General features: G+C 48.8%; 2 protein-coding genes across 2 annotated transcripts; one reads left to right on the forward strand and one right to left on the reverse strand.

The window, feature by feature from the left end:
- The first annotated feature begins 2,771 nt into the window (after positions 1-2,771).
- LOC136533849 (allene oxide synthase 3-like) lies at positions 2,772-4,594 on the forward strand. Its single transcript, XM_066526361.1, has one exon. The coding sequence runs from the start codon at positions 2,844-2,846 to the stop codon at positions 4,377-4,379; it is 1,536 nt and encodes a 511-aa protein (XP_066382458.1). The 5' UTR covers positions 2,772-2,843; the 3' UTR covers positions 4,380-4,594.
- A 4,264-nt stretch (positions 4,595-8,858) lies between these two features.
- On the reverse strand, positions 8,859-10,403 carry LOC136533845 (uncharacterized). The gene has a single exon (XM_066526358.1). The coding sequence runs from the start codon at positions 10,283-10,285 to the stop codon at positions 8,957-8,959; it is 1,329 nt and encodes a 442-aa protein (XP_066382455.1). The 5' UTR covers positions 10,286-10,403; the 3' UTR covers positions 8,859-8,956.
- Positions 10,404-19,857: the final 9,454 nt, after the last annotated feature.

Here is a 19,857-nt window from a genome sequence, read left to right on the forward strand (position 1 = left end):
GGGTGACAGGACGCGCTTGAATCGATTGCTGACGACAAGTGGCTCGACTCGAGGCGGTCAGCAACGAGCGCGACATCAAGGGAAGTGCCCCTCTCCCCGCTTCATTCCCTCCCTCCGCAACAGAGTTAGCTAAAAATAAGCGGCTAAACTCGTGATTTAGCCGATCTCTAAAATAAAAAACTCAGTAAAAAAAACTACAACAGCCTTTCCATTGTGGTGAGGCGAGGCGAATGGCTAGTGGCACATGTAAACTATATGTAGCATGCAAGAATTCCTTGATAGATGACTTGCTATTTGAGAAAGCGAGATACAATAGCTGTTGGACTCTTCGTTTTTTTTCTAAAATACTCAAATATAGATTACACAACATATATAGCTCTTCTGTTAGAGTTGCTCCTCCGCGCAACAGATAGAATGTCATGCTGAAGTGTCTTTCCATGACTTGCTTTCATGCATCAGGGTCAGGGATCGCTCAATTTCCCTCTGCATACATGCACCACGATTGGAGAATCACGATTGGAGAATCACGATTGGTTACGCTGATTAAACACGCGCCGTCCACTTTATGTAAATTTATGCATTGTAATATCTATGATATATAATTTCTATAGGTTATTACTTTAAATAAATTTATCTATTGTAACTGAAGCATTTTACATATTTATATCGATAGTATAATTATAAGAACTTTTTTTAATAAAGCAAACTGCTGTAGATATATCTTTGATAAGACAACATCTTGAGAAGTGGGGAGGCTAATGCAAACCAAAGATGACTATGACATTTCTAGTCTTTGAGATTCATTTATAGTAAATAGTAATTGTAAATTAAGCTTAATATCATCTTGACGGTAGCACCGCTATCTCATGCTAGCTAGATCTCACTTCAAACTCGTAATCGATCTTGAACAACAGTTCGTAGGTTTACTAGCAGAGTAGTCGGCACGGAAAAATAAACCACCCAAGGGTAAATCCTGAACTAGATGCACAGCTTGCTTCGTAAGAGAGATCACCTTCCCATCAATTACAATACCACAAGATTTGTAATGAACGATATGTGCAACCCATTTCACAAATTTATCAGGCACAAATAAAGCACTTGTCAAACAATAGAAGAGAACCAAATTCATAATGCTTAGTCACGTCTTTATGATCTTTGGCGAGAGAGCTAATCACATTTGAAAAAATGGAGACAGAGAACCTGGTAAAGGCAACTTTAGCTCTACTAAAGAAAATAAAAAAGTAGAGTCACATACGGACATTAATAACCTTTTCTTCAACTTCTTCATTTTTTAGTACTGAAAAACATAAATGAACAACTAAAAAATCCAACAAACATTGAAAACCACATGATTAAATTAAATTCAGAAAAACATACATCTCTCGGATTCTGACGGAATGGTTGCCATCAGGCAAAGAATCCTGAAAATAGAATAAACAGGATGTAGACACTCCACATCCGAGTGACCCATCACCCCACATGCAAAGCAGTAGAAAACGGAAGTTTTTCATACTATGCTTGAAACCACCTCGGCTCTTCCATCCTACTCATACGGAGAAGCACCCCCGGTGCAAGGGTTTATCAATCTCAATGGCCACTCGAGCGCGCAGAAATGCCCCGCTAGCCTTCCCTTTCGAATCCACATCCATCTTTATAACTTGGTAGGTTAGACTCATGGCACGACTTCCCCTCTGTTGATTCATCCATCCGAGGGGCACGTCCAGAATCCGCACCCAAATCTCCATCCGATCGAAAACAATCTCCGACGCACTAAGCTTCTCATCATATTTGTTTTAGGATAATCGCATATCTCCCCACTATCCATAGAGTTCCAGCCGAAGCCCTCTCCATATCCACACTACTCCCAAATTCTGCAATGAACAAGTTGTCTCCCTTCTCTCCGATGGCCCGAAACTTGAGACCAACAGGGTTACCCCAAGCCGGCTTCATAGCTGTGCGGACCGTACTTAGATGGACCGCCATCATGGATAGAACCTTCCCTACAATCGCCCATTCCACCAACGGTGGTTCCGCTTCTCCTTCGTCATCGCTGAAGTCTGCCACTGACTTCTTCCTCCTCAGTTAGGTTAAGCCTCAGCAAAAGATCAGTCACATTAGGGGTAGGGCTATCATCCCCATGCCCCTTCCGTCCACCTCTTGGAGTCGTCATATACGATCTGGTATGGAAGGGAAAACAAGATAGTGATCTGCAACGGAGATTGGAGCAGACACAAAACGCAATCCTGACACTAAGCCTAAGTGCCGCTTAGACCCTAGTGGGGAAATAGGGTTTTGGAAAATATGTAGTCACGGTGCCAGGATCGGCTAACCGGCGATTTACGGTGGACGCCGTGATCGGGATGGTCAATGGCAGAGCAACTCTAGTTTCACCGGCGAGGTGAACTATATCGAGGTCGGGAACAAGATCGCCTTGGCGTCGCCGGGGAAGGGGCTCCATAAATTACGGCCCATCATTTCAAATTTGAAAAGAGTTAACACAAGAATGATCACCTCTGACCAGATTTTTGTCAACTGCCGAGAACTGGATCGGCCAACGATCGAGCAACTAGCATTGCTACTAGTTGAGGAAACTCGGGATGACATTGGACATTGATCAGCACAAAACCTAACTAATCCGTCGCTGTCATGAACGGTGAACATGCATGTGGATAATTGTATTCTTGTGTGTAGAGCTACTAGAGAGTACATTGTTGTGCTCTATAGACTATATAGCAGTACTAGCACGAGCTCAAGTGGCGGCTTGGTTTATTGAGCACGCGCTGGATCGGAGGACTATTCGACACACTAAACGCCAGCTGTCCTACTGCTCTCTCTTCCCAGCCATGGCATCTAAACGAGCCAACGCCGGCGACGAGCAGCAGAAGCTGTCGCCCTCTGGCCTCCGGGTCCGCGAGATCCCGGGAAGCTACGGCGTGCCCTTCTTCTCGCCGCTGCGCGACCGCCTGGACTACTTCTACTTCCAGGGCGCGGAGGAGTACTTCCGCTCTCGCATCGCCAAGCACGGCGGCGCCACCGTGCTGCGCGTCAACATGCCGCCGGGCCCGTTCCTCTCCGGAGACTCCCGCGTCGTTGCCGTCCTCGACGCGCGCAGCTTCCGCGTCCTGCTCGACGACTCCCGCGTCGACAAAGACGGCACGCTCGACGGCACCTACATGCCCTCGCTCGCGCTCTTCGGCGGCCACCGGCCGCTTGCGTTCCTCGACGGCGCCGACCCGCGCCACGCCGCGCTCAAGCGCGTCGTGATCCGCCTAGCGGCCGCGCGGATGCACCACGTCGCGCCGGCGTTCGGCGCTGCCTTCACCGCCACGTTCGACGCCGTCGAAGCCGAACTCGCGGCGGGCGCCGCCGCGGGCGTGGAGTTCAACAAGCACAACATGCGCCACATGCTGGACTTCACCTGCGCCGCGCTGTTCGGCGGCAAGCTGCCGAGCAAGGCCATCGGCGACGGCGCGGCGGCGAAGGCGTACAAGTGGCTCGCCTTCCAGCTCCACCCGCTCGCCAGCAGGGCCATCAGGCCGTGGCTGCTGGAGGACCTGCTCCTCCACACCTTCCGCCTCCCGCCCTTCCTGGTGCGCCGCGACTACGCCGACCTGACGGCCTACTTCGCCGACGTCGCGGCGGGCATCCTCGACGACGCCGAGAAGGAGGCCGACCCGGGCGGCGCTGCCATCCCGCGCGACGAGCTCCTCCACAACCTCATCTTCCTCGCCATCTTCAACGCCTACGGCGGGTACAAGATCTTCCTGCCGCACGTCGTCAAGTGGCTCGCGCGCTGCGGGCCGGAGCTGCACGCCAGGCTCGCCGCCGAGGTCCGCGCCGTCGTCCCCACGCCGGGCGGCGAGATCACCCTGTCGGACGTGGAGAAGATGCCGCTGGTGAAGTCGTTCGTGTGGGAGACGCTGCGCATGAACCCGCCGGTGGAGTTCCAGTACGGGCGCGCGCGGCGGGACACGGTGGTGGAGAGCCACGACGCGGCGTACGAGGTGAAGAAGGGCGAGATGGTGTTCGGGTACCAGCCGCTGGCGACGCGCGACGAGCGCGTGTTCCGGCGCGGCCGCGAGTTCGTCCCCGACCGGTTCGCTGTATGTTCTGACGACGGCGAGCGGCGGCGGCTGCTGGAGCACGTGGTGTGGTCGAACGGGCCGGAGACTGGCGCGGCCGCGGAGCGGAACAAGCAGTGCCCCGGGAAAGACGCGGTGGTGGCGGTGGGGCGGCTGATGGTGGCGGAGCTGTTCCGTCGGTACGACACGTTCGTCGCCAGCGTCGAGGAGAGCCCCGTGGAGCCCGTGGTCACGTTCACTTCGCTGACGAGGGCGGCTTCCTCCGCCGCGGGCCATGGCAGCGTCGTCAAGCCCTGATCGATCATGCACAGTGAACGCTGTGTGATACGTACTGCACGTAGTTCCGTCATGTGCTTTGCTTGCCTGTGAGGATGTCGACTTTGCTTTGCTTATGGTTTTCGATGGCATTAGATCAATGCTGGACCACGACAAAATGTGTGTAACTGTGTATCATGCTTTTTGTGAGCTATATAATGGCAGATGGAGGAATGATAATAGACTTTGTTTCATTTGATTTTCATTCTTCAAGTTGCAGTTCCATGTTTTGATCGGTTGTTTAGCTGAATTAACTTTGTCCAAGAAAAACAAACAAGGTTGCATGGAGAGGCTGGAGATAATTCCCTTTTTTTTCTTTTTTGAGCTACATTCCACAAGTCACAAGTGTTCACATGAGTAGTTCGCATGTGAGTAGTTGTTCCCAAATCCCAACTTCCAGCTAGACTAGAATTCGGACACCACATTCCATATATTGAAGCACACCAATCGAAGAAAAGTTGTTTTATTACCTTGTTGGGCCATTCATCAGGATCGCCGATTCACCGTTAATCATTTGTGCGCAAGTGTGTGAATGTGTATGTTCAAACTGTGAACTAAGTCAGAAACTAGTACCTGTGAAAGAAAGGAACCGTTTATAACTAGTTCCGGGAGCATTGTAACTTACAAATCACCTCTAAAAATACATTTTCATGGACGATTCTGTTAAGTAAACCATCACTGTCTATTTTCAGGGCCAAGTCTAAAAATACATTTTCATGGACGATTCTGTTAAGTAAACCATCACTGTCTATTTTCAGGGCCAAGGGTAACCGCTTCTGAAAATATAATTTTCAGAGATGGTTGCTTATGTCAACCGTCTTTAAAAATAAGTGAAGTCAACCGTCCCTACAAAGCGATTTTCAAAGGCAGTTGACTCAGTCAAGCGCCCTTAAAAATATCTGCAATACATATAAATTCATAACATTTTTAAATGAAGTCGGGTGAAGACAAAATTTATGTCATTTTTCAAAATAGAATTTGCTTTACTTAATTTTCATTCTTCAATTTGCGGTTCCACGGTTTGATCGGTTGTTTAGCTTAATTAACTCTGTCATAAAAACCCAAACAAGGTTGCATGTAGAGGCTGGAGATAGCTCCTTTTTCCAAAGAAATATTTTGTGTGAACTATCTTACAAAACAGAATATTGCTCAAATGCTCACTACTAAGCGTGGTTGTTCCTCAATTGAAACTAGCACAATACAAGACGGCCACCCCAAGCATAGCCTGGGCTTACCACTGGCGGGCAAGATACAGAACAAGTATCACAAAAAAAAAAACATAGTACCTACAAGGCCATGTTTGGATTCCTCTGGTTTTCGCCAGTTTTTAAGAATCTGGCTTTTAAAAACCGGGTGGGATCCAAACAGGCCAATTATTGTTCTCAGTTTTTGCCACATTCGTAAAAGGCAACATATCAGGTGCAAACCAGGGAACCTGTGCAAACTTGGAAACTACGAATCAGATCCACAGGATGCCAAACCAATGGATGGGGTGAGAGGTGGGACTATTTTGCGCTTAAACCCTCCCACCTGCCAGCCAGTTTTCCAAAAAAAACCCCAGACGCTGTTCTGCGAGCGAGCGCCGCCAGGCGGTTTGTTTCCGCGACCAGACCGTTCTGCGAGCGAGCGCCGCCAGGCGATTCCGGCGCCAGGTCCCGTCGCCCCTGCCCTCGTCGGCCTAGTTCCCGTCGCCCCCCCCCCCCTCCCTCCCCCCCCCCCCCCCCCCCCCCCCCCCCCCCCCCCCGCTTTCTGGCCCCTACCCTTGGCGGCCTCCTGGTCAGATGAAATTTGCCAAGAAAAGAGGTGAATCTTGATACAATATGCTCGGTGTGTAGTCACTTAGATGAAGATTGTGGCCTGTTTTTTCTTTCCTTTACTGATTGATGCTGGCCGGTTACAATATTGTTGCTGCTCCTACATAAACTTGTTTTTTTTTATAATATCGATCTAGTACAAAAACTTGTCGATGGAGTAGTTTTAGTTCACAAAGCCTCTGTTCTCTACTTCCGTTGTTACTCGGAGTAGTGTTAATAATGTAGAACCTCTACTTACAATTCTGAAATTTAATTAGCCTGTGGCATCAGTTGAGGATTAATGTCCTATAATGAGTCATAACTTACTCTATGTTCCACCATGCAGGCTTGCTAAACTCGTTGTGAAAGAAGCAGGCAACAAGGATATGGCGAGCCATGATGAAGGGAAGAATAACAGCGTCCCTGGTCAAAATTGTTACCAGAACTGCTCTCCATGATATGCCATGGACTCCGCCCAATCGACGTCCCTCGCTTTCGAGCAGTTTGCAAGCACTGGAATTCTTGTGGATTCACCATCTACCCTTTTTTCAATGTTAGGTGTGTAGTCACTTGTCCATGCAGAAGTTCAGTAGCAATGTGGTTGAGAAATGCCTGAAAGTGTTCAAGGAGGCTGACAAGGGGAAGATCATACATCCACTTGTCCATGCAGAAGTTCAGTAGCAATGTGGTTGAGAAATGCCAGAAAGTGTTCAAGGAGGCTGACAAGTGCTAAAGAAGTGATGAACTGATGACAGTTTGTCAGCATGTAACAAGAGCAATTTGTTGTCTGGTGTTATTTTTGGATTTCAAAAGGCATAAAGAAGATCACAAAATAGATGTGTATAAATTAGTATTCTTTGGTCATGTACTTCTACCTGTACCGGTACTTCACACACTGCTTGTGCCTGGTGTTGCGTAAGCCATATGTGATGGAATAAGTTCAATTGAACAAGCCTTTGCCACAAACACTCCCACCAATTTTTGCTCAAAATCCATATTTTAGAAATTAAAGGCAAAAACTGGTTTTTAACCATCCGAAACTCATCGTCGAAGAAAACAACAACATCACCGGTCACAGACGTACACAGCTCTGCGACTAGAAGCTCTACTCGAAAGCAAACTGATCAAAGCAACAAGGTCTCAGCAACTGCAGCTTCCTGAATCCTGCAGTGCGGCCGTGCACCAGAGAGGTTAGCAGTTAGCCTCAGAGGCGATAGAGTCCATCAATAAGGACGTGCCACCAATAATGAAGGTTCTGTTATTTCGCTCTTTCCAAATTTTCCATCAAATCAACGGGACCACGCTTGACCCTTCGCAGGAATTGACGAGACATCAGCTTGGGGGTCTGCAAGTCTGCAGCCACCGTTCGACAAGAACTGGAGCTGAGTGGATAAATAACCAAGGTTCAAATGCCCCAGCACCATCAACCACACTTGGCCGAAGACTCAACCAATCACTCGATCAGGATGTGGTCCATCATTTCCGATATTTGATCACAGAGTGCACACACTGATCATCCGCACTGTTCACATCTGTCAGCCAAAAGAAAAGCACATCCCAATCGAAGAAAAGTTGTTTTAGCTTGTTAGGGAATTTGCATGCATCAAGATCACCCATTCACTGTTAATCATTTGTGCGCAGTTGTGTGAATGTATGTGGATTCAAATTGTGAAGCAAGTCAGAAACTACCTGTGAAATGAAGGAACCCCCAAAAAACTCAGGATACAATTCTTTTCAGTAGTAGTTAGTACGACTCTATATATTTGGTCAAGTATAATTAGTACTAGTATGAACCTTTCTTTTCGGTGTATATTACCGGAATTTTTGGATCAATCTCGGTGTTGCATGGACAGCACAATGCCGGATGCATGATAGCTGTTGCATCGGACACTTCCAAAGAATTGGAAGTGGCCATGTGGCGAGGCCAAGAGATCCGTCAAGTGAAGTGATACCATACTCTAGGGACGTTGAAGAGTTAACTAATTAACGGAATCATGAGTCCGTAACTTTTTTTTTCCTTAGTCTCCATAAGGGCAGTCCTAATGCTAGTAAAGTTTCTATGTTTATTAATTTTTGTGGACACTACACGTAAAAACTAGATTCTGAATGGATTTAACCTCGTTTGATAATTCTAACCTTCCACGGGACTTTTTCCCTTTTTTTTTTTGAAACAAACGGGACTTTTTCCTTGTTATAGAACTTGGAAGGCATCATAGGTAGGTCCATAGCCAGAGTCCGGGCTGTGACAAGGAACGTTGTGCTCTCGTAGCCGAGTCGGGCTAGGCCGGAAATGTTTTCGAAAACCAGAATCCTTTCATAAAAAACGTTTTGTTCAGGAGAAGAAAAAGGCTTTAGAAACTGCAGACCGATAGACCGTTTTCATCAGGAGTAATGATGCTTGTGCTTAGTACGGAGTACGGAGTAACTACTAATATGAGTTGTTTATTAGCTTGGTAATAATGACAATGCACGTCGTACATTTTCAAATACTCATCAATCAAATCAAATAGTGAAGGAAAAATAAACTCGGCTGTGTTTAGTTTCTAAAAAGTGCTACAGTAGTCATCACATCGAATCTTACGATACGTGCATGGAGCATTAAATATAGACGAAAAAAACTAATTGCACAGTTTGGTTGGAAATCGCGAGATGAACGTTTTGAGCCTAATTAGTCCATGATTAAACACTAATTGCCAAATAAAAACGAAAGTACTACCGTAACCAAATTCTCAAATTTCACGAACTAAACAAAGCCTAAGAAGTGAACTAGTGCCAGCCAAGTTTGAGAAGCTGCTCCGGTCTGTTGCCCTCCGGCGGCCCTCCTTGAGGAATGCAGAAAACGTTCTTGGCCGCCCACGCCTGCTCGCGGTTCATCTTCATCACCTTGTCCTTGGTCTTCATGCTGAGCTTCCTCTTGGCGATCGACAGCGTGCTCTTCTCGTCGGCGCCAGCGTCGAAGGACTCCTTGAACAGCTTGTTGCCCTTCACGTGGCTCAGGAACCCGGCGGCGAGGAACCGCCGCAGGAAGTTGAGCTGCACCATCTTGGCCCACGTCGACACCTTGATCGACTTGCGCCGGTCCGACGACGTCTGCAGCGCCTTCGTCGGCCGCTCGCCGCGCTCCATGTACGCCGAGACCTGCCGGAACAGCTCCTTCTGCTCCACGAGCAGCGCTTTGTCCACGCCCTTGCCGCCGGCCTCGGCGGCCAGGTCCCACACCCGGGCCTTGATCGCCTCCATGTCCTTCCGCGGGGTGTGCTGCGTCAGGTTCAGCTCCACGCACACGGCCAGCGCCTCGCCGGCGGCCATCCGGACGGCGCGGTCGTCGGCCTGGAGGAGCCCCGCGAGGGACGCGACGGTCGCGTTCCAGGCGGCGCGGTCCGCCTTCCGCTGCGCGTCCGTGATGGTGGCGGTGGTGAGGAGGAACGTCCACGTGGAGAGCGCCGCGGCCGCTCTCACCACCTGGGCGGCGCTCGCCTTGCCCGAGACCGCCACCTTGGGGTTGGGGGACCTCGAGCTCGGGTTCGGGCAGACCACGCCCCAGATGGCCTTGAGCGACCGCTCCGCGTCCTCCGTGCCCAGCGCGCCGGCGAAGGTGACGGCCGCGAGGCAGTCGAGCACGTAGGCCACCGTCGTCGGGTCCATGGACGACGGCTGCTGCAGCGTCCGGGCCAGCATCGGGAACGACTCGGCCAGGATCTCCGTGGCGCCGCCGTTGTGGAGGGTGAGCGCGAGGAGGCCGACGGCGCGGTACGCGAGGCGGGCCTCCTTGGCGAACGCCGCCGGGGCGGCGCTCCCCTTCTTGATGGAGACGCCGCAGACGGCGAAGATGACGAGGGGCCTGCCGTCGGTGGCCTCGTCGAGCGGCACGACGCCGCCCTCGAGCGCGCCGACGAGCGACGCCAGCGCCGCCTCCCGCGTGGCCGCGGAGGTGGACTTGTCGTGGAGCGCCGCCACGCACATGTCCAGGAGCTCCAACGGGTCCGTCACGTCCTTGGGGTTGAAGTTGACGGACGGTGCTGGCAGCGGGGCCTTCGCCGACGCCGACGCCTCGCCGCCTGCCTTCCTGCCGCCTTCCTTGTTCTTGTGACCCATTGCCGACCGTAGCGGGATCGAGCTGCAGATGCGCGAGTGCGAGGTGCAGGTGCTTCCGGCCGGAGATTGGTCGGGTGGCGCGCTGGCAATTGCGGCGAGCAACGTGCGGCTTCGGCTGGCAACGACGATGCGATGGGGGTGCAGAGGATTTGTAGTACGGGGATTTGTAGTGCGAGGGTGGGACGGGAGGCGGAGGCGGAGGCGGAGACGGAGACGGTGTCGAACTCGGAGTCGGAGTCGGAGAGGCTTGCGTGCGGAGTACGGAGAGCGTGGAGGTGGAGGTGGTGGAAAGAATTGGTGCCGTGCGCGGCGCCCCGCCACCGCCGCCGGAACCGTTTGGAGTTCGGAGTTTGGAGGTCGGACTTGGGGCTCGGCGCGTGCAGTGATGGGCTGAGGGACACGTTTTCGACAAGGGCTCAAGGCCAGTCCAGGAAGGCGTGCAGTTGGGCCTTACAGGATTGTTGTTACTTGTTACGGATAGTCAGGCTGCGGAACAGGCTAAATGGGCTTAGTAAGCCCAACAGAGAATGCTGGGCGTTACCAGCTTCATCATGTTCCACTAAAAAAAGGTAATGTTCAGGAGCAGGCGTCCATCAGATCGGACGTCGTCTTTCTGACCTGCGTGGCCCCATGTCTAATCCTCTTTACGTCTCTCTCTTTCAAAAATATTTACCCACTTACTCGTCCATCGTACGCTTCACAACGCTGTGCGGCTGTGAGTCTGTCCCACTACGCATTTGCCACCACAACCATCTTCCCTCACGCGCCCCACCCTGTGATGTTCGCTTCTCGCTCCTACCCGTCGCGCACTCCCACCCACGCGCTCTCACTCCTTGCTCTTGCAGTCCCACCGGCCGCGCACCCACCAGTGCCGCTCGCTCTCAAGCCGTCAGGCACACCGCCCGCCTCTACTGGTGCTCGTGGTGTTGTGGCGCCTCTGGTTGGTTCCCGGCCGAGCCAAGCGCACCCATGAGAGCAGCCTGTGTTGGTGGTGCTCGCGCCCCGAAGCCGGAATCAACCTGCTCCGACCTCCCATCTCATATATTGTAAATATATGTTTCAAGAGTTTTAGATGTTTTACATGTATGTTGTACGTGTTTTCGTATGGATGTTGCAAAAGTAGATCGGGATGTTGCATATGTTGCAAATATTTCAGAGACATGTAACAATCGTTTGCTCAAAAATATTTTATCTGTTTCAGACGTATGTTGCAAGCGTTTTTTATGAGATGTTGCACATGTTTTCACACCTATGTTGCAAGAGTATGTTCGAAATGTTTCAGCTATTTCAGTTTTATATCGCAAATAAGTGTTTTTATGTTGCAATTTACAAGTGTTTTATCTGGATGTTGCATGTGTTTCACACACATGTTGTAATTTTGCAACTATATGTTCCAAATGTTTCATCTGCTTCGGTCGTATGTTGCATCCAAATGTTTCATGTTTCAGAGGTAGAGAGTCATGGGGGCCACAGCCTGGGCATCAGGGGATGGGACGCGACGAGCCATGGGCCGGCCGGTGGGGCGCGCAGCGCACCTAGGATCCTGCAGATAGGGCATGCTCGTCCTTATGCTGGCTCTCGGGTCCCGCCCGTCCAGAGTTAGAGGAGGAGGTTAGCGGGGAAGGAGCGGTGGGCGGGCGGGCGTCCGATCTCACGGTCGCAGAGAGAGAGAGAGAGAGAGGAGGGAGCTAAGGGGGAGGAGCAGCAGGCGTGGCCTTTTCCACGGGTGGGCGTGGCGAAGGTGGCACGGGCATCTAGACACGCGCTTTTGTCTGAACGTTTGAGCACTAGTATCTAAAAAAACAGCTTCGTCATGCGCAAAAGAAGATAGGTACACTTTTCTAAAAAGAAGTAGAAGAAGATAGGGCCACTCCTACAACGGGATAACTAGCACCAAAAATCGTCTTTACATTAATGGTTCGGTGTTTTGATGATCCCTACCATTTCGTAACTATGAGAATGAGAAGCAATTTCAAGCCTAGGCAATTCCAATAATTACTGGTCCTATCGAAGCAGCTACTTCATCGATTTCACCGTGGTGTGCATTGTTAGCTTCAAGACGAAGGCATTTTCCATATGTAAGCCACAATTTCAGTATCTTATTCTTCTGAACCAGGAAAAGCGTTCTGGTAAGGAGTATGCAAGAAGATTCCTCATCTATTTCTGTTATAGGGGGATGGAAAACTGTTTGAACGATGCTTCACGCCCAATTCACTGTAACTTCCGTATTTATTATCGCCTTCATCGCTGCTCCTCCGGTAGATATTGATGGTATTTGTGAGCCCGTTTCTGGTTTATTCCTACTTCTGCGGCGATCGGATTGCATTTTTACTCAATTTGGGAAGCGGTATTTGTTGATGAATGGTTATACAATAGCGGTCCTTACGAGCAACACTCATGATGTGATTTTTTTGTCAATACTTTGCAGATCGATTGTGTAGGATTAAAAATCATGTATTCCCACTGTCCCTTTTAAGGGTAACTATGGTATTTGTGTTGATCAAACTTTTTAAAGTTTGATTAGATTTGTAGAAAATATGAGTAGCATTTATATCTTCAAACAAGTTGATTATGAAAGCATATTCTACGATTTATCTATCTAATGATATTAATTATGTATCTAAATATTAATATTTTATTATATATATTTGGTCCAAGTTGAGTTTGTTAGACTTTCCGAGAAATGACACTTAAAAATGGATGGAGGAATATTTTCTTATATATATTTGGTCTAAGTTGAGTGTTTAACTTCTAAAAAAGTGAGAATGACAGTTAAAAAAAGGACTGAGGAAGTATGTTCTACCAACCCTTGAAAACAAGGAATTTTAAATTATTTTTTGCAATTTTTTTTGAGTGAAACGGGATGGGAAGCCCCCTACTAGTCTTTTATTATAATTGAGCAAAAGTTTTACAAAGTCAAATCATAAAACAAAAAAAGATAGAAAAAAGATTATACTAATTATGCATAAGCCTCTAGCCATTGAACAATGTGAGGATGATAACTTGCTTTTGCTCGAACAATAATCCAAGCAAATTCCCTTTGAAAGATCCTCTTGCAGCTTGCTATTGAGGGTGCAATGTTTCTGAAAATGGCATCATTCCTGTCTTCCCAAATCGACCAAAGTATGGTAATTATGATTTCCATAAAGAAGGGCACATTCAACATTGTTTTGGCATGATCTAGAAAAGCAAGGCAGTCCCCAGAATGTGGACAAATGAGACCTAGAGTATGCCAACAAGCTGTCAGCTTATGAGAGCCGAAGTATGGCCCAGGGAGACCATGACTTCCGGATCGGCGATTTCCTGGAGATCGTGAGTGCGACACCGACCCGACCTCGATCTAGATTACCAACGCCGGTGATCTTGATCTGTTGCGCCAACGACCGCTCCGGCCATGGCGTCCATGCCCCGCCACCGACCTACAGTTGGTGCCGGACACCGCAAATCGACGGTTAGCCGTTCCGGCGCCGTCGACCACATATTCCCCTAGGTCTGCCGTTTAGGAACCCTAGGTTAGGAAAGTGTTTGTGGCTGCGCTGATCTACGTGCAGTTCCACCAATTTTGCCCTCAACTCAGTTCGTATGGCGGCGGTGCGATGTGGCAGTTCGGGTGGAGGGGATGATGTCCCTAACCCTAACGTGACGGACCTTCTGTGGCGGCTTAACTTAACGTCGGAAGAAGAGGTCGTGGCGGATTTCATTGATGATGAAGAACTGGAGGAGCCGACGCTAGTGGAGTGGGTGGTTGTCGGGAAGGTACTCTCGCCAAAGCCGGTCCATGTGAACACTGTGCGATCAGCGATGAAGCCCGCGTGGGGAAACCCACTTGCACTCAAACTCTTAGCGATCGGAGAGAAACGCGATAATCTATTCGTGGCAGAGTTTGGCTGTAGCATCGACATGGAGCGGGTGCTAGCTGGAATGCCATGGATGGTGGGGAGGTATGCAGTGATTCTGCAACCCTACGATGAGAAACTCAGCGCATCGGAGATTGTCTTCGACAAGATGGAAATTTCGGTGTGCATTTTGAATTTGCCACTCGGTTGGATGAACCAAACTAGAGGATTCCGTGCTGAGTCCGATTGAGCGAGTGGTGAAGTTGGACATGCATGGATGCAGATGGCAAGGCTAGTGGGGCTTTCCTATGTGCTCATGTTGCCATTGACATTGACAAGCCGGTGCGGTGTGGGGTACTTTTGCGCATGAATAAGATGGAAGACCCATGTTGGTTCCAGGCTCAGTATGAAAAGCTTCCATATTATTGCTTTGGATACGGAGTGATCGGACACTTGGAGGTGGAGTGCTTTGCATCCAGCTGCCCATGATGCGCACGGCAAGCTGCCATATGATGTTCAGCTCTGAGCACCAAAGGAGAGAAGGAGGCGCGTGTAGTCCTTCGCTGGTGCTGCAGCTGACTCCTATGGCAATGGCTCTTCCTTGGCGTCTAGGCCTCCTAGGGCAACGCACAGCAGGTCTGGGGATGGCCGATCATCTTTGGGCGGTGAGGGATCACGCTACTCATCTGGCTTTGAGGAGACGAAAGAAGACTAGGAAGAGAAAGAAGTGCAATCCCCACTTAAGCGGTCAGGGAGAGCTAATAAAGAGAAGGTGAAAGCTGGTTCTGGGGCTAGCAGGCAGCTTGATATGCAGCTTGTTAAACCCAGCCGACAGAAGCCAAGGAAGAGGAAGTCAAAGGGGATAAACCCGGGAACACAAACACCAGATCTCAATGTCCCACTGGAGGGGTCGAACACCATTGTTCCTGTTGGCCTGATGAACTCTCGAGTGAGCCAACTGGATGTGAGTGCGGAAATACTAGTGATGGGAGTATGATCGAGACACTTAAGAAGCAAAGGAGAGGTAGTACCCAAAATGCACGATCGGCGATGGCTATGAGCGACAGCCCCCGCTAGGCACAATGAAAATCCTATGTTTGAACTACTAGGGACTTGGGCGGCCCGAGGCAGTTCAAGAACTTCGTAGCTTGTGTGAGCTACATCGCTCATGGGTGGTCTTTCTATTGGAAACACGATACTTTGATGATAGGGTGGACAGTTTGGTGAGATCTCTCGGTATGGAGGGAGGTGTTGGTGTTGGCAGTCTCGGCAAAGGGGGAGGGCTAGCCCTTCTTTGGAGCCGAGAGGTTGTAATTAAGCTTGAGAGCTATGATAAACTCAACATCGACGTGACAGTTCAGTTGGCCACAAACACATCGATGCCTTGGAGATTTACTAGTTTCTACGGGGAGTAGAGGCGGGAACTCAGGTATAGGAGCTGGGAGCTACTAAAATTACTGAAATCCCAGAGCACACTGCCATGGTTGTGCGCCGGTGATTTTAATGAGTGCTTGGTAGCAAGTGAGCAGATAGGGGGATAGGAGAGGCCAGAGAGGCAGATGGATGGGTTCCGTGTTGCGGTGTCTATCTGTGGCTTCACGGATCTGGGTTATATTGGCCTCCCCTACACTTGGGACAACCGACAGCCGGAGGGGCGCAATGTGAAGGTCTAGCTGGATAAGGGTTTAGCTAACGCTGACTTCCTAAATCTTTTTAACACTGTCAAAGTGTGGCATGTGCAAACGACAGAGTCAGATCATTGTTGTTTGATTCTAGAGTGATCACATGTGGTACAGAGAAGAAACAGGAAAAAGCGTTTGTTCTGCTCTGAGAATATGTGGAGGCGGGACTCCTCATATGTGCAGATGGTGGACTCGGCTTAGGGTGGTCACGATACCTTGGCATGTCTAAACTAGTTTGCCGTGAATATTGGCCATGTGTTGAAGGTGATGCAGGAGTGGGAAAGATCCTCCTTGGGATCAGTTCGGCAAGAGCTAGCAAGAATGCGCAGCGAGCTGGAGAATGTGCGACATCAGTCGTTGCATTCTAGGCCGTCGAGGCAAGAAAGGCAACTGATGGCGAAAATGTCTGAACTTTTGTCAAGAGAAGAATGCATGGAGAAACAACAGTCCCAAATTGAATGGCTCAAGGAGGGCGATCGTAACACAACTTTTTTCCAAGCAAAATCGAAGGAGAGAGCAAAGAGTAATTGAATTACGGCTCTAAAAAGAGAAGATGGTTCGGTGGTGTCTACTCAGGAGGAGCTAGACGTGATGGCCATGGAATTTTATACACAGCTATTTACTCAGCAAGAGGTGCATGACTCGGGCCCGATCCTTAGTTGTGTTCCTACAAAAGTCACTGTAGATATGAATGACTTTCTGTTGAGACCATTCACAGCAGAAGAGGTGAAGGAGGCGTTGTTCACGATGGGTGCTGTCAACACAGAATTTCATCCCGTGTTGAGGACACACGCAGCAAGCCAGAAGGGTCCGCTCGATGGAGCAGATCCGCCTAGCTTCAGCGCAGGGGTAGACGATCCTGCGCAATCCTCCCGATGCGTGCCAGTCAATTTGACCCTGCAATTGACAAGGAGAGAAAGTTCATTAGTAATTAAGGGCGGAACTTGCCGGTGTTGCCAGACAGTTCCAAAAGTACGGCTGTGAGAGCCGATATAGAAGAAAATCGGCTAAATAGCCGATCCCAGTATATTCATGAGAATAAGTCAGTTAGAGCTCATGGGGTTATATAAGAAGAATCGGTTATTATTCAGAATAAATATTATTTAAGCAAACATTAATCAATGGCAATAAGATATCAACGATGATCGGTCCATACTGAGCCAATGATTATGAATAACTGAACTCCTTTTTATATAAAGAAACAATTCAACATCACTTAACTATTTAATAAAGATAAATCTAATGAACATGTTAGATCTCATCTATCGCCATGACCAGTGGGGCATGAGGCAGAATCATGCAGGCCGTAGAAACAACAATAGACTCGACGATCCTAACTCATTACTAATATCAGTGGGGCATGAGGCAGAATCATGCAGGTCGTTATACAATAACAAGATCATGGGGCTAACACATCTTTCAACTTATCTATACTTCAACGATCTCGTGATATGAGCTATTTGTGAAAGCATTCGATATCGGCTAAACAATCGATTCAGGCATAGCGCACAGTTAAGGTCATGCCTTCTTAGGAACGGATCTATCAACTAACGATCCCCACTCCACGGTGCTAACAGTGGGGTGAGAGGCAGAATCCCATAGGCCATGATAACGGGCCATAGAACGGTTCTCGCTAACCAATAGATCTACTCAAGATCGAACATGCCTTAACCGCACACTATGCATGATTAAGATTGATATAAAACAGCCAATACAAACATAACTCATCGTTTAAGATATAGATTAGATCAGTTTAAGATTAGCAAACGATGGGTTAAATAAGATATAAGGCCAATCTAGATCAATCTCAATCGGGCAGAGTAATATTGATGTAATTAGATAAACAATGAAATCAATAAGCAATATCAGTAACTTAATGAATCTACCAAAGACTGCCATTCAAAGGTAGAGCCGATAACTTGACCTCGATCTAGTTCAAACAGTGGGGTGTGAGGCAGAATCACACAGGCCGTACTTGAACTAGGCAAGAATCGATAACTAGCCTATACTAGAGTCGGCAGTGGGGGTCGACCAGATCGATGCAGCCATACGAACAGAGGTATAAACCATGACGGTACTTACAGACAAGCGGTGGAGGTCGACCGGATCGATGCAGCCGTACTCGCTGAAGAACTCGCCGAGATCTACTCTACTCCTACTCCTAAAGGGTGACCGGAGCCGAAAAAAGTAATTGACTTGTATTTAATTGATTGATTCCACAATAGCCGGGGTTTGGTATTTATACCCGGAGCCTAAAACGAACCCTATAAGAGTACGACTTAATACAATCTTTGGCATAATGAAAACATTCCTAATTTAAGATAACTTGGACTCTAATCTTTCCCCTTTTGTAGAGTCCGTCACATTCCGTCCTAGCGCTGATTGTAGCCTTTGTCCTTATCTGCTGGCGCTATCTGAAGAAAACCGATTATAATTCTTGCATCCGAATCGGCTAGTTCCGATCTGCATGTAATTGATTCCTTAACGACATGATCTTGGGAGCTTGAGTCACTGCGACCTTTCCAAATTTCGGTGTAAACACATGCCCCCAATTTTGGGATAAAAGAAATTTTATTCCAAAATTACCATGCCTGTGTTTCCAATAGGTCCGTCGTCACGGGTGAAGAATCTTTGATCAGGGGTCTACTGTCTGCCGCCGCCTATGCCAGCTCATGATCCCACGCTTCAGAAACTTTTACGGAGCCTCACGGGCCTTCGGATTTACTTTCCCGGGCCGATTATAAAACGCCCATCTGACTCTGGTGAGAGCAACTCAACAACTCAGCCATGCTTTGTTTCCATCTACTCTCTCGAGTGCCTCCAGTTCCGCCAGACCCTCCATGGTCTGCCCTCTTGTTATGAAGATCTTGAGCGGCTAGAAGAATTCTTGTGCATAGGGTGATTGCGTCACTTATCTTAGCGCGTTGTTGAGCAAGAAGACCAGTCATTGCATTTAGAAGAATCCTTGTGATATCACCTGAGTCTTTACTTCATGCTCACAAAGATGTTCTAGTGTTTGTGAGGGCTAGAATGTTTGATCACCTTCCCCTTGTTATTCCTCCAAACACCCATCGGGAAAGTCTCAGGCTTTTTCCCATAGTTCCTCAATTTATTGAGAAATCTATTGAGCATATGTTAGGCGGGCAATCTTTCTTTCTTCCGGATATAACTTTATTGATGGGCCGATGTGACTTGGTTCACAATGAATTTTGGCCTTGTGGAAATTCGGACTCCCTTCAATCCAAAGAAGTTCTGGTGAGTTAATCCCTGGTCAATGTATCCACCCCATGATATTTTGTAATTTGGGAAAGTAATAAATTTGAGTCCGTTATCTCTTTGTTATCCGTCCCCTGAATTCCTGGAGTGCCGTTCCGCCTCCGTTTCTGATTCACATCTTTGGCGACATCTATCTTTCCACATCCTAGGGCTATATATACGGGTTATGGTTGTGAATCTAACAACAACCCACTTTGCCTCAAACCTTCTACATCCTTATACAGTTCTTGCTCTTTCGTAGGTTTGAGATTATGGAGAACAGCAAGATGCATGCTGTGGAGGGTCTCGATGGATCTGTATCATCGTACCAGCGCATCCATCGTCAAGAGGGCGCATCTCGTGATGCCCTCACTGCCTCAGGGAATAGGGCCAATTCTGTTTGGCCTTTGGGGCCCTCTTCATCGACCGCTCGTCGTCAGTTTCTTTGTCGTTAGAGGAGGTAGTTTGACGACGATGATCTGCTTGCCTCCATTGATCGGCATGGCCAGAGCCTCGCTGAATGCCTCTCCCTCACAGAATTGGCCCTAGCCATGGCTATATGTCGATCACCTCCTAGGGTCGATTCAGTGGAGGATAGGTTGACCAAGGCCGAGGCCAGGATTATGGGTAAGATACATGTCATATCCTCCTCTCTCTTTTAGTTTCATCCTCAAAGCTCTGATCATCTCCCCTTTGAATCTTTTAGATCTATCCGCCCAACTGGAGAGTCTACGATCAGCTGCGGATCATGCGGCGGGATTTGTTAATGCCAGGGGCGCCGTTCCGGTGGTCCGCTTGC

The sequence above is a fragment of the Miscanthus floridulus genome, unplaced genomic scaffold (assembly GCF_019320115.1).
Source record: "Miscanthus floridulus cultivar M001 unplaced genomic scaffold, ASM1932011v1 os_1252_2, whole genome shotgun sequence".
NCBI classification, from domain to species: Eukaryota; Viridiplantae; Streptophyta; class Magnoliopsida; order Poales; family Poaceae; genus Miscanthus; species Miscanthus floridulus.